The sequence below is a fragment of the Myxine glutinosa genome, chromosome 2 (genome assembly GCF_964187855.1).
Source record: "Myxine glutinosa chromosome 2, kmMyxGlut1.1, whole genome shotgun sequence".
Lineage (NCBI taxonomy): Eukaryota > Metazoa > Chordata > Myxini > Myxiniformes > Myxinidae > Myxine > Myxine glutinosa.
This window is the reverse complement of record NC_136262.1, coordinates 59,536,092-59,557,250: the sequence shown is the minus strand read 5'-3', so window position 1 is coordinate 59,557,250 and position 21,159 is coordinate 59,536,092. Positions and strand designations below refer to the sequence as shown.

Here is a 21,159-nt window from a genome sequence, read left to right as displayed (position 1 = left end):
CGTCATGTCGTCATTCACTTGAACTCGATATCTCTTTTTTCATTCCAAACAACATATCTCCAATCACAAATTAATCACAAAATAAACTTTTAACAACATTGTTAATGTTTCCTTCATTGTAAAAACTACCGAATCAACAGTTAAAAGGATTTTGAGCCGATAGCTGTTACGGCCTTGGCAAGATCGACGGAGACAGCGATCTGTTAGCGTATTCACCGCCCAAATAGCTATGTGGAATTCTCTCATGTTGAGATTAAATGTCGTTTGAACTTTGGCCGAGGTCATTATTTACTTTTAATGATGTTTATATACGAATGATGTTTAATGATGTTTATATTGGTTTTGGGTCGTCCTTTCCACATATCTTGTGGGATTGTAAGTTGGAGAGATGGCCGTGATGGCGGCGAGGGGGTTGACATTTTATCAAGCAGGTATTCAACCCGTGTCCTTATAAAAGGTCTTTGTCCGAGGTTACCGAATCCGATCGGTGCAGCTGTGCAGCGATCGGTGCAGCCGTTTGTGCGGCACCCGGGAAAACAACATCGCCACAATGAGAACATCGTCATTCTTCGTGAAGGAAACCTTGGGATCTCTACCATCTACCAAATATTGCTAGCAGACAGGATGCCAAGTTGAAATGTCAAGTCCATCCGATGGACATCCATACATTGACGAATCTCCTTGCCTGCCAAACACCAGGATGGCAATTTATAGCTGGGTAATGCAGCATAATGTCATTGATTAAGCAGGGTTTGATGTAGTGATGACCTGATTGTTGGAGGCTACTGGTTTGTAATAACTACTGGAGGAAGTAAGCTGTGTAGCCTGAAAATCAACAGCAACAAATCAGACAGCTTGAGAATACATGCATCAGAAAACAAAATGCTGCCATGTGCAATGACTTGGCCATATGATATGTCGACAAGTTTACATATTGTAACGAATGTGGAAACGTTACAATGTGAACGTTACAAAAGTACGGTAACACCCTGTTAATGTAAATAATGGTCGCAGTCGGCCTCCTAGTTAATTCCATGAAACTTACACGCAGGTCACGATATATCTTTTAAATAGTGTATTTCCTTATTCCATGTAGGCTAAATATGTGTTTCCCACTAGATTGACTTTGCATTGTATCAAACAAAATAAGCGTAGGCCCTTCCAATTTCCCCAAAACCTCCCTTCCAATTGCCTTCCGCATTTTGGGCGGTTTTCTTCAACCACCATTGGCCACGAGGTAGGGTTGGGGAAGAAAGGTATGTCTCCACCTCGTCATAAGGGGGGAGGAGTGAGCCAGCCCTAACAGCCAATCAGCACCGCGGTGAGCGACCTGGTAGGCATGCCCTCGGAGCCGGCGGCTTGATTTCGCCCGAGGTGATAAAAGCGACTGTAAGGGACTGCTTTACCAGAGGCCTTGGGAGATGACTTGGGAGATGAGCAAAGAGGCGGCACCAAGAGGAGCGGTGAGATGCGAAACGCTCCAAGCCAAAGAGGAGAGGTACTCGGCAAGGAAACCAGCTTTGGAGAGACGCGCTGAAAGGAGGGAGACGGCTCCACCACAAGAAGAGGAGCAGGTGTGCCGAACCAGCGCGTGACGTCTACCGCAGCGGATACACAACGGAGGGTTTTCCCGCCAAAACCGCGAGGAATTGCGAGCTGCTGCCTCCCGACTTTGCCTCCCTCTCAAGCAATCCACCTCAAGCCCTACCTGCCTGCATTATCCCCTGTGTAAGTGTGAACGTCCTGTCCTGCTCGTTGTCTTGGGGTTAAGTAAAAATGAATAGTGTAAGTTAACGATTCGCTGTGTTACTGCTTCTTCCATCCATTGCTGTGTGTGTATAATAAATCTGTTCTTCCTCCGTATTCTTCTTCTTCTTCTTTTTCATTCTCTTTCGGTCGCTTTAGAGGTTTCCCGATTGAATATCTGTGGGGCGATCTGGTCAACGTCGGGTGGAATCGGGTTCTAATCGGGGAGTAACTGTTCGGACGCGGTTAAATACACCACCGCTCGGTCAATATAACATCTAAAGCCGCGTCTGTAACAATTGGTGTCGAGGAGTTGGATTCGGACCTGGGACTAAATTTGTTAGGCCCAAATTTTGGAACACCAATTGTACTATTAGAGTAACAATTGGTGTCGAGGAGGGAGATCAGACCCGAAATCGGACCCGAAGCACGCTTAACGCGCTCAAAATTACAAGCTGCCGAAATTTATTTTGTTTTATAAAACCCGAATTTTGAGATCGAGCCATGGACAATCAAGGCGATCGGATGTCGGTGGGGGAAATAGACGGGTTAGGGGTAACCCAGGACTTAGGGAAAGAAAGGGAGGAGGGGAGCAATGAGGAGGCGGTTGAGGGAGTATCAGACGCACAAAATGGCGCCTCGCACATAGCTACGGCGGCCGCACCCGCTGCACAAGTGGGAGGGATGGCCCAAATGCAGGCCCTCATGGAGCAATTTATGGCGCAAATGCAGGCGTCCCTCAAACTGCAGAGTGAGCAATTGGGGGTAATGGGGAACCGGATGGATGCTCAGGGTGAGCGATTGGAGGGCCAAATGGGGGTAATGAGGGACGAAGCGAGGGGTACTGGTGAGGGGTTAGACAAGAAATTTGGGAAGTTAGACAATAATTTTGAGGGGTTAGACAAGAAATTTGGGAAGTTAGACAATAATTTTGAGGGGTTAGACAACGGGATAAAAGAGGTGAAAAATGGGTTAATGGGGTTAGAAAATAGGATGGAGGACAAATTGCGGGAAATAGGGGAACAATCTGCCAGGGAAATCAAACAAATGGGAAAGCAGATAGAGGAGGTGAAAATCGGGGTAGAAACCAAACTGGATGCTCAGAGGGATGAATTGGGACAGATGAGGGTGGCATCTACAAAAGAGATGGAGGAAATACGACGAGGGGTAGGTGAGGAGATTTCGGGGTTACGCGAGGAGGTAAAGCGAGGTGAGAAGCGTATGGAGAAAGAGGTGAGAAATAATACGGCTAAGTTACAAGGGGGATAGAAGATCTGACGGAGGAGGTGGAACAGCTGACAGAGGGACAAACGAAGTTAGTGGAGCAGGTTCAAAGGAACACTGCAGTACTCGGAGGGTTAAAGGCGACACAAAAAGAAATAAAAAATGACTTGATAGCGACACAGAGGCAATGTCAGATGGTGCGTGAGGAACTGACAATGAGGGTGGACGAGGTGACAGAGATAATGGAGACAAAGGACCGGCAGGTGAGGATGCACATAGAGACGGTCACGGTAGCCTTAGAGGACGAACTTGAGGAGACGCACCGAGAAATAAAAGAGGTTAAACAAAAATTAGAGGAAGTGGAAGAAGAGGTGAGTGAAATTAAGAAGAGACGGACAGAAACTAAGAGAGAAATAAAGGAGGAGATAGCGGAATATGTACAAGGTCGGTGCTCAACTCATAATGTGATGCTCACTAACCAAATAAAGAGTTTGCAGGTGGCAAAGGAGGTGTGGAGACAAGGTACGGAGGTGAGTGGCAATGTATATGATGTGAGGAAAGCTTCAGTCGGCTTGGGGATTGGTTTGGATCCGGGTGTTCGTGAGAGGCCGTTGGTGAAGTGTGCGACAGGTCAGGTGTGCGAAGAAAGAGGTGTGCGAGAATGTCCGACCATGGGGTGTGTGAGGAAAAAGTGCACGCCGAGGAGTGAGTGTGCCGTCAGGAGTGAGCCGGTCGTAGCGCGTGTGCGAGGGAGCACAGGGAAGCGCGGTGTGGTGAGTGTTACGGAGGAAGTAACGAAAAAGTGTGCGCGAGAGGATGCGCGAGAAAGGTGTGTAACGGACGGGTGCATGAGGAAAGAGTGTGCTGTCGAGAGTAAGGGTGAGTGCGCGGTCAAGAATGGAGGTGAGAGTAGTGAGAGTGAAACGGAGCGTGAGTTGGTTATGACAGGTGAGCGAGGATGTACACCTGGAATGGAAGGATGCACACCTGGAATGGTAGAGCGTGTGTGGGAAGGCACATTTGAGTTGGTAGTGAGGCACGTGGTTGGGTGTGCGAATGAGAGCACACCTGTGATTGTCACAGAGGAAGTGACCGAGGAGGGGGCACGAAGAGGTGTGTTGGTGAGGTGTGCGACCAACGAATGTGTGCCAAAGTGTTCGGTGGTCAGGTGCGTGACCAAGTCGGTGAGCGGAATGAGTGTACCGAGGTGTGTTAGAGAAGGTACGACCAAGAGCAGGGAGACGGCTGCATGTATGAGCAAGAAAGGGGTAGCGTATGCATGTAAGCGTCCAGGTGAAGCGTCGACGGTAACCGGTTTAGCGGTTAGGGCGACTTATAGCTGAATCGGGCCCTCGGTGCGCGTCGGGCAGCTTCGCGTGCCGCGAGGACCAGCGGGGATCCGAACCACGGCGGTTTCGAAAGAACCGCCGTACGCGATCCACGCTGTGCCTCGCTTGGAACGGCCGCGTCCGGGCTCCACTAGGCGGAGCGGGCAGCTGGATAGGAAGGGTCGTTATGGCGACCACGTTTTGTTGAGACGTGCCGGCAGGTCGAGATCGGGACATTGGATGGCTCCACGCCGAGGTGGTGTGTGGGATCTCGGCCCGGGTAAGCCCCCGCCCCTGCCCCGAATGCGGGACGCATCCAGCCGCCGGCACAAAAGAATCCGCGTTCATTGCTCGGCTGTACGAAGCCGGGCTGTAGACGTGAATTGGCGCACCGAGAGGATGTAATAAGTAGACGGGTGATGGTGATAGTGATAGTGATTTAAAACGAAATTTAGAAAAGTGAGTAGAATTGGCAGTAAATGGAAAATTTTTGAATTGGTTGGAATCTGGACGAACAAAATTGATAGTGAGAGACCCCCGATGTGGTGGGATGGCAAATCCACCATCCCTCACAGTGGGGGCAAATGCGCAATAGTTTATGGGGTGGCTATGACAACCGAGCCAGGGAGGGCTTGGATAATTGTAGGGATCTAGCGAAGATGACATTAGGTAACGTTAAGATTAGTTAGTGACTGATACCTGTAGTGGGGACGCAGGTAGATTAGTGTGGATTATAATGACGTGGGAGCGCAATAGTTTGAAGGGACGACTGGGAAGCGCAAGTTTCAGAGGGGAGTAGTTAGCTGAGATGATGCCGTGTGTGTGAGGATTGAACAGGTGAGAATGGAACAGGTGTGATTGCACAGGTGTGCAACTGAACAGGTGTGTGGAGCAGTGTATGAGGGAGTAGTGGTGATTGCGTGTTGTGTTGACCAAATGGTCCAGGAAGAAAGGAGGGTGCAGGTGGCACCAGGTGTGAGGGCACAGGTGTGCAACAACAGGTGTATGTGGCTGTGTGGAATAAATGGTAGTGTGGAATATCTGGAGTATTGGAATGGATGGTCGTGGAGTGAGAATGGTGGAAATTGTGGAGTGGAGTGGATGGTGCGAAGGTGTGAATGGGGGAAGAGTGGACCCCCATCAGGGATACCCGGGGCGGGTAGTGTAAGTGTTAGGTAGAGGGTACAGGTAAATTGTGGTTGGATATTGGCATCTGTGGTGCGGGTGGCAGAATGGTATGTGGATGGGTGCATTAGTGTTGTGGAAATGGCTGGGCGTGTAGCCTGTTAGTGTGTGTAGTTGGTTTGGGCACTCCACCACTGTGAGGATGTCGGCCAGGTGAGGCCGCAGGTGGGCTCTGGGAGCCGGTAGTAGTTGTTGTGGATGGGGCCCGAGGATCCGGAGGACGGACCCGGGTAGCCCAGTGCCAGAGGGCACCATGGGGTGACAGAGCCAGGAGAGGGGCTGTCCCCAGTTAGTTAGGTTAGGGTGAGGAGCTAGGTAAGCTCGGGTGGCAACTACAGTGGTGGAGGTGTGCAGGTGGGTAGACCTGTTGGGAGAGCTAGACGTCGCAGCCCAGAAATTGTGCGAGAGCACCGGGAGATGAATCGGGGGAGTGAGACCCCAAATTGAGAGGCACCACAGTTTGGTCAATGGGAATTGGTTTTTAGAACCCATAGTGTAAGTTGGCCAATGGACTGGCAGGGAGAGACCCCGGGTAGTGTAAAGTGTGTTAAAGTCATTTAGAGGATAGTTAGGATGAAGGATCTCCTCGCACCATCTGCATCCACTCACCTGAGGTGACAGGTACTCCACACCATGCCATGTTTTGATTATTTTTTATGATGCAAATGTTTGGATTGTGAGACGCATCATGACGTGGGTGTGACATTGTGCGTAATTCCATCTCTCCCTCCTTATGAGGATTGATGATGAATTGGTGATGGCAAATTTTGAAGTAGAGGGATTGTAGTGACGAATTTGGTATAGGGGAAATATGGGGAAGACGTGACAGTAGTGACGAATTGGTAATGTGTAGATTTTGTACATATGGGGTAAGGGCAAGGGCAAGGGTAGGGTAGGTGACAGGGGGGTGACGTACGGTAGGGACGAGCTTTCTCACTTCGCCCTCCGTACGCATTTCGCCTTGCATTGCCTTATTGACGTGTACCCTTGTGACCTTACCCCTCGCTCAATTGTCTTTCTTTTGTCTCCCACATGACCTGTGCGCCATTGGGTGCCGAGGGGAGCGTGCGTGAGGTGGCCATTGTGCGCCCGAGATTCCCAGAACCAGCATGCATTGCGTTGATGTACCACTTTATGGACCGCTGTTCTGCGGCCAAGTACCACTTGATGGACCCCAGGTTCTGGGGCAGGGCACCTCTGTTGGAGACCGGCCATAGTGGCCAGGGAATCTTGCTTGCGGACCTCGGTAAGGTGGCACCTATGCCAAACAGGTGGACCACCCTTAGTTGGCCCCTGAGGCCCTAAATAAAAACGAACACAAGTTTTGCTTTTTATTATGTCCAAATAGGCCGCATGAAGCCAGAAGACGTCGGGAAGAACATCGGCCCAGCAGAGAAAGTGAAGACCACCACCAGTTGTTTTGTTGTGTTTATTAAGAACCATGGTGACTGCGCACCGAGTGGTGCTTTTGGTGCTTTGTGGTGTTTTTGGTGCTTTTGGGTGCTTTGGTGGTATTGGTACTGGTGCATCGATGCAATGCGTGCTGTCTCCTCCCTCCCAACAGGAATTTCTTTTTCTTGTTCCCTAAGAAAAAAAAAAAAAACACAGGTCCTGGGTTGCGTTGTAAATAAGAAATCACGTCATTGTAAATAATGCTCCCCACCGTAAATGTATAATTTGAGAATAATTCCGTAATTCGGTTAGCTGTGGGCTTGAGTCTGTTAGACAGGGTGCAATGCAATAGGGGGACATACTTATTTGTGTTTTAAGATTGTCACACTCAGGGTCAGGTTAATTGTAGAGGGAATTACACCTACGTGTCACACTAAGTTAAAGTTTAGTAGGCCCGAGTACGGGCCTGAAGAAAGGAGGGTGCAGTGTAACGAATGTGGAAACGTTACAATGTGAACGTTACAAAAGTACGGTAACACCCTGTTAATGTAAATAATGGTCGCAGTCGGCCTCCTAGTTAATTCCATGAAACTTACACGCAGGTCACGATATATCTTTTAAATAGTGTATTTCCTTATTCCATGTAGGCTAAATATGTGTTTCCCACTAGATTGACTTTGCATTGTATCAAACAAAATAAGCGTAGGCCCTTCCAATTTCCCCAAAACCTCCCTTCCAATTGCCTTCTGCATTTTGGGCGGTTTTCTTCAACCACCATTGGCCACGAGGTAGGGTTGGGGAAGAAAGGCGTGTCTCCACCTCGTCATAAGGGGGGAGGAGTGAGCCAGCCCTAACAGCCAATCAGCACCGCGGTGAGCGACCTGGTAGGCGTGCCCTCGGAGCCGGCGGCTTGATTTCGCCCGAGGTGATAAAAGCGACTGTAAGGGACTGCTTTACCAGAGGCCTTGGGAGATGACTTGGGAGATGAGCAAAGAGGCGGCACCAAGAGGAGCGGTGAGATGCGAAACGCTCCAAGCCAAAGAGGAGAGGTACTCGGCAAGGAAACCAGCTTTGGAGAGATGCGCTGAAAGGAGGGAGACGGCTCCACCACAAGAAGAGGAGCAGGTGTGCCGAACCAGCGCGTGACGTCTACCGCAGCGGATACACGACGGAGGGTTTTCCCGCCAAAACCGCGAGGAATTGCGAGCTGCTGCCTCCCGACTTTGCCTCCCTCTCAAGCAATCCACCTCAAGCCCTACCTGCCTGCATTATCCCCTGTGTAAGTGTGAACATCCTGTCCTGCTCGTTGTCTTGGGGTTAAGTAAAAATGAATAGTGTAAGTTAACGATTCGCTGTGTTACTGCTTCTTCCATCCATTGCTGTGTGTGTATAATAAATCTGTTCTTCCTCCGTATTCTTCTTCTTCTTCTTTTTCATTATCTTTCGGTCGCTTTAGAGGTTTCCCGATTGAATATCTGTGGGGCGATCTGGTCAACGTCAGGTGGAATCGGGTTCTAATCGGGGAGTAACTGTTCGGACGCGGTTAAATACACCACCGCTCGGTCAATATAACATCTAAAGCCGCGTCTGTAACAATATCTAAGTAGGGTCTACAGTCACTGTAACAGGAGGGGGTTGGCGGACAGATGTTCCACAAAGAATACAGAAAGCAAGAGTGGCATTTATGAGAATGAGAGAAATCTGTAAATAAAAAACATACAACACAAGAACAAAGTTTCAAATTTTTAACAGTATTGTAAAATCTGTTCTACTTTCTTATTCCACACATTGCACCAAATTTGGCTGTGAAGCATGGAAAGTCACCAAAACCATTGCACATAAACTAGAATCCATATTTATAGCTTTCACAAAAGGATTTTTGAAATCTCCTGGCCAGATAGCGTGAGAAGGATTACAAAGAAAAACATCATCAAGAAAAACATTTACCAGCCTCGGTGGCATAATGGTTAGAGCGTCCACTCCAAGTCTGGTAGGCCGGTGATTTGAACCCTGGCTGAGTCATGCGAAGGACTTAATGGTATGTGCTGCTTCCTTGATTGATGCTCAGCTTTTAAAAAGCAAAAAGAACGGAAAAAGAACCATATGTTGGTAATAGCGCAGGCCTTGATGGGCCTAATGGCCTCCTCCTGCGTCGAAGTTCCTTGAAAGGAAGCAAATATCATTACCTCCGCCACCAAAGCCTGTTCCCTGTCTATCTTTTTGTTTGTCTGTGAGCAGGATATCTCACAAAGTTATTGAAGGATTCAGAGGAAATTTGGGGGACAGGTTGGGTGTGTGACAAGGACGAATTGATTAGATTTTGGTGAAGATCTAGATGCTAATTTTGTGAGGCATTCTTCACCATTGAGAGATGGGTCCAAAACAATATATAGCATTATATTTCAAAACGTTGCAGACGGATTATGACAAAACTTGGTGGAAGAGTTGGGTAGGTAACAAGAACAAGCCGATTACGTTTTGGTTCAGGTCTAGATTCAGATCCGGCCCATCAGTGGGATACAAAAGGTAAACTGTTCAGCGTGGCGGATGTATACGCTCTACCCTGTACCGTTGTGGTTGTTATTATTATTATTATGGGAAAATTTTAAATGAGGAGGTCGAGATGGATTGTGCATGTACTGTATATGGAAAAAAAATCAACATCACAAAAAGAGTGATACACTGGAATTTTTTAGGTCGAAGGACGATTATACGACATCCAGAGACCTGGAGGTATACGGCTGAAAAGGAGCTGAGGGTACGATAAACCTCTGGATGGTGATCATTCAGTGTGCCCAAGACAGACAAAAGTGTTGTGGGTGCCTCAAGAGGCTTCATATGCCATCAGGCAAGCCTCTCTGACTGCCAGCTTCCTTAATTGGTAGCATGCTCACCAGTCAACTGTATACTCAGGGTTTAACCCTCGATGACAAAACTTGGACCTCATTGAAAAGAAAACTGCTGTTCTGCTGCAGAACACAGAGAAGGCCTTGCATCTTGGAGCACTTCAAGTTGTAGGATTCTCACCAAGATTTAAAAAAGAGATTGTGAGTTTTTTAAATCAGAAACAATATCATCATGAACGGTTCATTAGTATGAAATGAAGATATTGTTGCGGATCTCCCAAAGCCCATTCCCATTACAAAGGGGGGATTAAACCACTTTTTCTCCCCCTGGGTCTTCGGGTCCGTGAGGCCGAATCGCCACTTCTGGAGCAAACGTGAAAAGGGTATCGGGTCAACGTCGCACGTTGTTAGAGTTGTTAGGGTTATGGGTTAGGGTTAAATCCATACTTTTCTGTTTCTCCTGTCTCTTCAGCCCCAATTTTCTTTTTCTACCTCAAAGATCATCGGCGCCCATAAAATTTCATTTTCCAACTCAGCCTTCACCGGCGCCCCTAAAATTTTCGTTCTCAATTTGACGATCGTCGGCTCCTCTACACTCCATGTCGCGATTCCCATAGCCCCGGTCAACTTGGCTGTCCTTCGCTCAACCTCCCTCCCCACGCGCTCCCCACACCGGGTCACCTCGTCACGTACCACCGCGACCTTCCCGCTCAACCTGCGCCCAATGTCCTCCCCGCCTTTTTCATGTCCTTTTCCGACTCTGCCCTCGTTTTTTCCATGTCACACCTTGATTCGTCTATCATGGCGTCCATTTTTTTGTTCAACCCCTCTTTCATTTCTTTCATTACCCTTCTTGTTTTGTCCCTCTCTTCTTTCAGGCATGCCATGAATTGCGTCATGAGTAATTGCATGTACCCTGGCATCGCGGGCTCGGCTTCTGCCACCACGTGCGAGGCGCCGCCATTTTCTTTACCAACTGCCGCACCCCCATCTGCTTCCTCCACTACCAACTGTCCCTGCCGGTCCTGGGTCATTAATTCTTCTTTTATTATTCCCACCGGCATTTGCCCTTCTTGGCCAGCCATGGTACGAATTTAATTTGGCTTTTAACACTAAATTTCGTGCGCTCGTAATTTCGAGTGCGTGAAGCGCATTCTAGGTCCAATTATCTCACACTCCCAGACACCAATTTGTTGTGGCCAATTTTTCCAAAAAAAAATTTCCAGGGTTCAAATCCCACTCCTGACTACCAATTTTTTGCGGATCTCCCGAAGCCCGTTCCCGTTACAAAGGGGGGATTAAACCCCCTTTTCTCCCCCTGGGTCTTTGGGTCCGCGAGGCCGAATCACCACTTTGTATCAGGAGCAAATCCACAAATCCACAAATCCATTCCACATCAGGAGCAAATCAACTTCCGGAGCAAACGTGAAAAAGGGTATCGGGTCAAAGTCGCACGTACCTTTAACCCACGCTGCCACAAAAGCGGGGACCGAACCTCGCACAAGCCATGCTTAATTGAGTACGCCGAGCGGTATGCGTATCATGTGACTCGTGCCGTTACTTTTATGGAACCCGATTCGAGCGGTTCTATTCGTACCATGCGAGGCCAATTAATGGATGGGACGGGAATGGTCAAATAAGAGGAATAACACAATTTATTACACAATGTACAATAATCAAGATGAAGGAAAGGGGACACAGAGCAGAAGCTTAACCAATTTAACTTATCCCCAGACACAGGGCCCACTCACGCACACGGGGAGAAGAAGAGAAGAAGTTCGCACGCCAAGCATGCTTTGCCGTCAGTCGCTCCGGGGTAGCTCGCCCGGTGTGGCTCTCTGGTGTTCATGGCACATATACAGGCGAAGGCAGGCAGGAGGAGATCGCGCGTCTGTGGCCCGGCACGGGGTCGTCCTCTCGAGCGTGCGATTAATACAGCACGGGGCACGGGGGAAGTTTGTGTACAATCTTGATCACCGCAATTCAATGCACTCGTTCTGCGGCGCGTTCTCGTGCGTGCTCAAGCTCAACTCAACTCTACTCACTCTCACAGGGAACTTGAACTTGTCCCACAGGGTACTGTAACTCAGCTCTTGAACTCACGATACTCTCGGCTCTGACTCATCTGCACACGACTCTGACTGACCTGACCTGGGGGGGGGGGGGGGGGTTGGGGGATTTGGAGCAGGGTTTTATGGCCCCGCCCCAGAGTCTCACTCGAATGTTCCAAACCCCACCTCTCATCGTCGTGATTAGCACCTCCCCTGGAGCCCTGATTGGCGGCTCGCTACTTACCGGCCACTCCTCCTGCAGCGCCTTCCTTCGGCCTCGCCAGACTTGTTCAGGCCTGCCACGTGGCATGCTATCGCCAAAAGACCGCCCTGCTGACGGGCCTGCTCAACGCAAAGCTAACACAGGACAGGACTATGCTTACATTCATGAAGAAATAACTGAACTATCGTGAGGCTTCATGTTGTGGTGTGTCTACCTACGAGGGGGAATTATCCTTTATTCCAAAACCACAACAATATTAACAAACAGTCATAATAACCAATCCTTTCATGCCATGAGGAGCACAGGAGCTGCCGAAGCAGTTTCATTGGCTAAGGAGTACAATTCTGTATGGGTCGCCACTCCTACACAGGACTGTATGGGTCGCCACTCCTACACAGGGACTGTATGGGTCGCCACTCCTACACAGGACTGCATCCCAATAAGCTGGTACTCATTCTGCCGACGTTGGAAGGATGACAGGCTGAGTCAACCCACCTAGTGTATATTTGAATGGTACGACAGGGGCTCAAAACCTCAAGACCTTAAGCCAACCACCTTAACCATTAAGCCAACACCTGGCTTAGCAGACAGTCATGGTATTCCTTAAATTTTGAATGTTCGGCGGGTTGAGATTTTTGTCGACATTGTCTTTAACATGACCAAATGCAAAAAAAATCCCCATTAAAAGTCTGACAAGCCAAATGTCATGATAGACTGAATAATACATTATTCATCTCTAAAGACTGACAAAGGTTTTGCCTTAAATAAGTAAAGCTACACATTTTATGTTAATAATTTCAACAGAATAATTCTTTGCTTTAATGACTACTGCGTATCCATTAGTCTGTGTGAAGCAAAAAATGATGTGGTGTGCACATTGACAAGAGATATAACTTTGTTCACTGATGACGGCTGTATGTGCTGGCAAGATAGTCTAGATATATGCACACTCGTCTCTAAGCTGTCTAGACCGGCTTTAAATCCCGATATACACGAAACACAACTATATTACAAATTCCTGTACACTCACAGAGTGACCTGTGTCGGAGTGGCGACCCGTCCAGGATTGTAACCTTAGCCAGAGGAACTGCCGCAGCAGAAACGACGGTCTGTATAGAGAGCGGCTTTATGTGCCAAACAGCACTGTGGATAATGATAATGATAACAATAATGACGGGCTGTATACTCGATGTTCTGAATTACTATCTTTACCTGTCAGAAGCCTCATCATGTCCACACAATTCAGGAAATGAGTGGCTCTCTGGACTGCAGTGCAAGACGGAATGGGCTTTGCTACTGTGGAATTGCTCTCCCTGGCTCGTGGATAACCCGATCTTAAACAACTTGCCAAAATGTTTTGTTAATATTCCATGTTCATTTCATTTATTCTGGCACAATGTTTTGTCATTACAACTGTGCTATATCCACCTGGTATATTAATCCACTGGTTCATTCAACCAGGTTATTTTATTTTTATTCTATAATTGAAAAAAAAATCTCAGTTCTATGATCTCATTAGCATCCACACTTGGAAGCATCTTTTCTTTTCTAAAGACACAATGTACTCATTTGATTCCATTTGCAAGAATGTCTATTGAATGTGGCGTTCCACAAAATTGACGGCTGGTGAATCCTAAAGTAACGGACAAGAGGTCTACTCGCTGGAGCTTATGAGATGTTATTGTGACATGTAAGGCCATGCAAAATGACCTGAATTGAGATGTTCAACAAGATGCTCAGTGCTTTTGGTTTATTCCGAGATACTGTACCTTTGTCGGGTTTTTTCGCAACGTCGTTCTGATATGCGATCATCGTCATGCAAATGCAGTCGAGTGGCCGAGAATCACTGATTTCATTGAAAACAGTGTACATTTATTTAACAACAACCTGCTTCAATATGTGATGGATTCATCCTTCCGAAGTTGCTTGCAAAATGATTGCAAGAACTTCCATATCGATAAATCTCGGAATCCCCTTTACTAGCAATTTCTGAACCATGAAGGCAACGGTTTTTATAAGGGGGCACTGTGTTGTGCAAGTATGAAATGACGGTATGTTATCCAAGAAAAATCCATTGCTCTCCCAATGAGAAATGCATCTCGACATACTGTATCACTTTGCGGATGACACCAAATGTGACAAGAAAAGTATATTCAGGGTAACCCAGGACAACTGCAGTGTTTGTTAAAATGAAACTTGAATGCTGAAATAAACCTTAATTTCGCTTTTTAAATGGTGGACACCATTTGTTAAATGTACACTTAAAGCATGGTTGACACCATTTCTTATCAACATTTTAAATTGAAGATAAATCTATGTCAAAATAATTGGTTGTTCAGAATTGCATCAAGTATTTCTTTATCAAACATTTCATTGCTGGTTTGTTCATTTCCCATTGGATTGCCTCTTTTTTGTTTCTCATTGGATTGCCTATTTGTTTTTCGTTGGGTTGCCTGTTTCCTGGTGGACTGCCTGTTTGTTTCTCATCGGATTGCCTGTTTGTTTCCAGATGGGTTGCCTGTTTGTTTCCAATTGGGTTGCCTGTTTGTTTCCAGATGGGTTGCCTGTTTGTTTCCAGATGGGTTACTTGTTTGTTTCCGATTGGGTTGCTTGTTTGTTTCCCACCCGGTTACTTCTTTCTTTCCCATCGGGTTGCTTGTTTGTTTCCAGATGGGTTACTTCTTTGTTTCCCATCGGGTTGCTTGTTTGTTTCCTATCGGGTTACTTCTTTGTTTCCCACCCGGTTACTTCTTTCTTTCCCATTGGGTTGCTTGTTTGTTTCCCATTGGGTTGCTTGTTTGTTTCCAGATGGGTTACTTGTTTGTTTCCCATTGGGTTGCCTGTTTGTTTCCAGATGGGTTACTTGTTTGTTTCCCATTGGGTTGCCTGTTTGTTTCCAGATGGGTTACTTGTTTGTTTCCCATTGGATTGCCTGTTTGTTTCCAGATGGGTTACTTGTTTGTTTCCCATTGGATTGCCTGTTTGTTTCCAGATGGGTTACTTGTTTGTTTCCCATTGGGTTGCCTGTTTGTTTCCAGATGGGTTACTTGTTTGTTTCCCATTGGGTTGCCTGTTTGTTTCCAGATGGGTTACTTGTTTGTTTCCCATTGGGTTGCCTGTTTGTTTCCAGATGGGTTACTTGTTTGTTTCCCATTGAGTTGCCTGTTTGTTTCCAGATGGGTTACTTCTTTGTTTCCCATCGGGTTGCTTGTTTGTTTCCTATCGGGTTACTTCTTTGTTTCCCACCCGGTTACTTCTTTCTTTCCCATTGGGTTGCTTGTTTGTTTCCCATTGGGTTGCTTGTTTGTTTCCAGATGGGTTACTTGTTTGTTTTCCATTGGGTTGCCTGTTTGTTTCCAGATGGGTTACTTGTTTGTTTCCCATTGGGTTGCCTGTTTGTTTCCAGATGGGTTACTTGTTTGTTTCCCATTGGGTTGCCTGTTTGTTTCCAGATGGGTTACTTGTTTGTTTCCCATTGGGTTGCCTGTTTGTTTCCAGATGGGTTACTTGTTTGTTTCCCATTGGGTTGCCTGTTTGTTTCTAGATGGGTTACTTGTTTGTTTCCCATTGGATTGCCTGTTTGTTTCCAGATGGGTTACTTGTTTGTTTCCCATTGGATTGCCTGTTTGTTTCCAGATGGGTTACTTGTTTGTTTCCCATTGGGTTGCCTGTTTGTTTCCAGATGGGTTACTTGTTTGTTTCCCATTGGATTGCCTGTTTGTTTCCAGATGGGTTACTTGTTTGTTTCCCATTGGGTTGCCTGTTTGTTTCCAGTTGAGTTGCCTGTTTGTTTCCCATTGGGTTGCCTGGTTCTCATTGGATTGCCTGTCTCCCATTGCTTCTTTCTCACTGGGTTGGCTGTTTGTTTCCCATTGAATTGCTAGCTCACTAATTAACGCTCTTTTTTGCCCCAGCTCACTGGGTTCATTTATGCTTGCTACATCATCAACCTGTTCACAGACAATGAAGATAGCTGTAAGTATCTGCTTTTCCCCTCTCGGATCCTCATGCACCCCATTGCTACCCCAATTATTATATTTCAACCTTGTCTTTGCCACTGTTTATTTTCTCATTGATGTGAACAATCCATTGCTTCATCGATCTTTTCATGCTGTGTAGTTACCCCTGCCTGAAATATTTAAATACTGTATTAGGCACTATTACATCCCCACATACGTTCACTCCATTTCTGCGTTCCTACTGTTTCATGAAAAGAAGGAACATAGGAATGAAGAAGGAAAGAAGGAACACAAAAACTATAATTCAAGTGAGCCATCGAAGAAACCTTTCTCGTTTCTTATTTTTTAAATGTCGTCACAGTGGACTCTTCAAAACTATCACAGTTAGAGATTGAATTTGATGGACCAATAATTGCAAATAAATAAACAAGCATCAATATTTTTAATCTGATCGTATTATCAAGATTTGTCTTGAAGACTATTCATTTTAAGGAGAACTTGCAGTATCAATGCAATGCTTTTAATACTTCGTACAAGCTGTCCTCAATTGACATCGTCCCGTTTAACGTTGTTTTGTAATAACGTCTATAATAGTTAGGTACAAAGGGTTGTTTTTTTTGTTTTTTTTTGTATACAAGATCGAGGCTCGTGAAAGAGCTAACATTAATCACACAAAAAGTCAAACCGACACATAAAACACAAAATAAGGGGAGCGGTAGACAAGATGGGGAGAGAGGGGAAGGCACAAACACAACATTTGAGAGCAGGGACATCGAGAGAACTGTGGGAGGGAGAGGGCTTGTGGGAGGTGGGAGAGGTAGAAAACATATGGACACTGCAAGGACTTCCAGGAAAGAAGTTGGAATTTCAAAAAAGTGTATCTGGAGTGAATTAGCGGGGGTAGAAAAGATCAAGGTTTTGGATGGGGGAAGATAAGAGATGGTGGTGAACAGCTGTTTTAAAGACCTGTAGGGATGGGTGGGATTGAAGGGAGTGGGGGAGTTTGTTCCAGAGGTGGGAGAAAAGGGGAATGAAAGAGTGAAGGTGAGCAGAGAGCCTAGATTTTGGCAGTTCAACCATAAGAGGGTTGCTGGCAGATCTTGTGCGACCTGTAGGAATATTTGGGGGACAGAGCACAGAGAGTGCTGGGGGAGCAAGGCCGGAGAGGAGTCGGTAGAAGACAGAAAGACCACCAACCTGCCTGCGGTGAGTAAGTGAAAGGCCCTCAGAGGTAGCTTCATCGTGGGAGATTCCAATGATTCTGAAAGCTTTGGTTTCAACAGCGTGAAGCCGAGCTAGGTGTGAGGCAGGAGCACCGGCCCAGAGGGGGGAACAGTATTCCATTGAGCTGTGGATGAAAGCCTTGTATGTGGTGAAAAGGCTTCAAAGAACATGATTATTTACTCAAAACTCGCTGTTACATCGTCAAGATTTATTTATTTATTATTAGCTAAATTGATCCATTTATTGCAGTATTGCGTTGTACCTTTCAAGAATGTAACCGTAATAACCGTAACCGTGATAGCCAGACAAATGTTCGTGGTAAATTATTGTATGCTTTTTGACTTTCCATTCTTCATCTTGCTTGTTAATACCCGATGTTGTTTAACTCGTTCAGTAATTGTGCCAACGAAAGCATTGTTCATGCTAATAAAAGAAAATCAGAAAACTTTTATGGCGAGCTCTACTGAAAGCCTTGGGAAAAGGTTATGTATGTCTGGTCTAATCCATTCTTGCCCGCAGCCTTAAATTGACATTTCTCCCAATTTGTGGGATTCTTAAAATCCACACCTTCCGTTTTGTCTTGTCCCCCATCAAAAAGCTTCTTTCATCCTTTTCAAATGCCACTAGCAGACCAAGGGCAACTGACGTCAATATCATTTTGATCATTTATATTACATCGGTTGCCCTTTGTCTGCTGATTTTATTTGAAGAGTCATTTGTTTTTCTCCATTTGCATGAAGAGCTATGACCAAGGTGCGGGAGAAACACTAATTGGAAACTTGGGAGAAATGAAAGAAGGAAAAAGAGAAATCAGACATGTTTTTTTTTCACAACAAAACAATTCGCAAAGGTGAAGGCTGGAGCAGAATTTCCTGGTGCTAAAGAAAGTACATTGTGAATAACATCTGGAGTGTTCTCTGATGAAAGTAAAGTCTAGAGAGCATGATTTAGTCATTGCCAAGATTCATCTAACCTACCCCTACCTCCTACACACACTCTATTTTAGTTACTTACAGAGCAGACTTTCTGTTTATTTTGACAATGAGAAAAAGTCATGGGAAAACAATTATTTATCCGACCTGTACGCACATCAGAAAGAATTTTGATCCTACAATCCCGCACAGTTGAATGATCATTGAACCACATTGGCACAGTGTCGTTAAACAATTGCACCCACCGTTACATGTCCTGCGGATCCATTGTGGATGATCGTTCGTGTCGGGGTCGTTGCTTTGTTGATTGGGTCTTGCTTAGTGGGGCATCTCCGTCGGCATCTTAGGAGATGAACCATTGACAAATGCTGACGTCTCCTTGGACTCTTTTGTGAAGAGGGAGGTTAAAGTTCAGAGTAGCAGCAGAATTGTCTCGGCATTTATGCAGATGGATGCACATTTTAGCTTCTGCCTTGTGAAGTTTCCCAAAATATTACCTGTTTGGAATACTGAATGTTTGCATAAAGCAAGGAATATTACTGCATTGAATCGAGTTGAGTAAGCACGGTTTTGTCTGACACTAAAATTGTGATCACCAAATTCAGTTTTTTTGGCGTAAGCGATAAATTGATGGCTCCAAATCTGGGTTTGTTGACCAATTATAAACTAGTCACAATTGTGTCGACTTTACCCCTGTTCATCCTTCTTATCTCCAGCATTTCATCTTTTGTTTACTTCACAATTTTTTTTTTTACTGTAAACGTATAGTTATTAAAATAGGAATATGCAAGCTTTTCAGTTTGATCAAAGAAGGTAATTTTTAAAATAATAATTGTTTGCTTTTGCATTTTTGTTGGCAGTTGACTTCATTGGTGGTTTTGACACGTACACAACAGCTTATCAAGCCACACACAAGCCCTCGCATTTGCAGCTGCAGCCCGTGTACATGTACGGTGGGACGGTGATAACTCGTGCGCTGCTCGTACTATCGCTTCGTGGATGTGCACTTTGAAATATTCGACTTAGTCGAAGTCGTGTCCCAATAGTGAAACTAAAAGTTTATATTATACTCACAAAGTGATTTGTTTTTCCATCTATGTACGGCTTCAGAATGGAATCTATGTTTGAATCTAGAATTGTAATGGCAATTTCCCATATTTTGCTTTACTATTTCCTTATATTTTTAGTGTAGGTGTCAGTGTTGTAACTGTAGATTGTCCTGTTATACATTCCTCGTGCTGGTGGGATACCTAAGAGGTATCCGCGCCCACCTCTGAGCAGTCTAGCCTGGGTTCAAGTCCCGACTTAGCTATAAACTGTCACCCTAGTGTTTCACAAGCAGGATGATGCATCAGTGTGTCTGCCGTCCATCAGAAGGACGTGAAGCTGGAGGACACATCAGCCACCATTGGTTATTGGTGGACTTTAAAGATCCCACAGTGTCTTTTGCAAAGAGTAGGCGAGTTATTCTCGAAACAAATTACAAATTCCTGCCCAAGTCACCCTTTTTTTTCCTTTTTTTTCTTCTTTTTTTTTGTATACAGAATCGAGGATCGTATAAGAGCTAACACATTGAACATGAAAACATGCACTGACACATAAAACATGCAATGAAGGGAGCTGGAGACAAGAGGGGGAGAGATGGAAGCACACAAGCACAACAACAGAAGAGAACAGGGACCTCGGTAGATCTGTGGAAGGGGAAGGGCTGTGGGAGGAGGGAGGGTACACGGTATAAAGCAAATGAACACTTCTAGGAACCCCAGGAAAGAAGCTGGGGATTCAAATCGGTGGATTTGCGGCATTTTAACGGGGGTAGAAAAGATCAAGGTTTTGGATAGGGGAAGATAAAAGATGGTGGTGAACAGCCGTTTTGAAGCACTGAAGGGAGGAGTGGGATTGAAGAGAGTGTGGGAGTTTGTTCCAGAGGTGGGAGAAAATAGGAATGAAGGAGTGAAGGTGAGCAGAGAGTCTTGATTTTGGCAGTTTCACCAGAAGAGGGTTGCAGGCAGTTATTGTGCGTCCTGCAGGAATACATTGGAGACAGAGCACAGACAGAGTAGGGGGAGCTCGGCCGGAGAGGAGTCGGTAAAAGACAGAAAGACCACCAACCTGCCTGTGGTGAGAGAGAGAAAGGCCCTCAGAATCAGCTTCATCGCGGGAGATTCCAATGATTCTGAATGCTTTGGTTTCAACAGTGTGAAGCCGAACTAGGTGTGAGGTAGGAGCACCAGCCCAGAGGGGAGAACAGTACTCCATTGAGCTGCGGATGAAAGCTTTGTATGTGGTGAGGAGCTCAGTAGTGCCCAGAAAGGACTTTGCACAACAGAGAATGCCAAGTCGGCGACTGGCTTTGGAGGCCAGCTTGGAAATGTGGTTTTCCCATGAAAGATCATGGCAGATATTGAGACCCAAAAGCTTGAGCGACAGAACTTCTTCAAAAGGATTGTTCAGAGAGTAGATGGGAGGGTTGTCCAAACGATCTTTTCGGAGAGACAAAGTGAGAGTGTGAGATTTGGTCAGGATAAACCTTCAGTCGAACATCAGACTGGGAAAACCAGTTCATGAAAGATTTGGGCCAAACATCTTCACCAGCTGACCCCACAAGGTGGGAATAACTGGAGCTGTTGTTGTAGTAGTAGTAGTTGTAGTAGTAGTAGTAGTAGTAGTAGTAGTAGTAGTAGTAGTAGTAGTACTAGTAGTAGTAGTACTCTCATAGTACTCTATGGAATACTGCTCTCCCCTCTGGTCTGGTGCTCCTGCCTCACACCTAGCTCGTCTTCACGCTGTTGAAACCAAAGCGTTCAGAATCATTGGAATCTCCCGCGATGAAGCTAACTCCAAGGGCCTTTCACTCACTCACCGCAGGCAGGTTGGTGGTCTTTCCGTCTTCTACCGACTCCTCTCTTGCCTTGCCCCCCCCAGCCCTCTCTGGGCTCTGTCCCCCAAATATTCCTACAGGTCGCACAAGATCTGCCTGCAACCCTCTTATGGTTAAACTGCCAAAATCAAGACTTTCTGCTCACCTTCACTCCGTCATTCCTCTTTT

At 46.1% G+C, this 21,159-nt stretch overlaps 2 protein-coding genes across 5 annotated transcripts in view; both read left to right on the top strand.

Moving 5' to 3' along the window:
* The window catches only part of LOC137421765 (tumor protein D52), a 259,164-nt gene that overhangs the window by 21,614 nt on the left and 216,391 nt on the right, over positions 1-21,159 (top strand). The window lies entirely within an intron of this gene.
* Positions 1-21,159, top strand: part of LOC137421760 (sodium/potassium-transporting ATPase subunit beta-1-interacting protein 2) — a 297,307-nt gene that overhangs the window by 252,093 nt on the left and 24,055 nt on the right. The window contains exons 5-6 of one of the 2 annotated variants that reach the window (XM_068108120.2): positions 15,910-15,970; positions 18,971-19,058. In XM_068108120.2, the coding sequence (XP_067964221.1) occupies positions 15,910-15,970; positions 18,971-19,058 (149 nt within the window). The remainder of the gene's footprint in view (positions 1-15,909; positions 15,971-18,970; positions 19,059-21,159) is intronic. The other variant, XM_068108121.2, reaches the window with a different exon arrangement.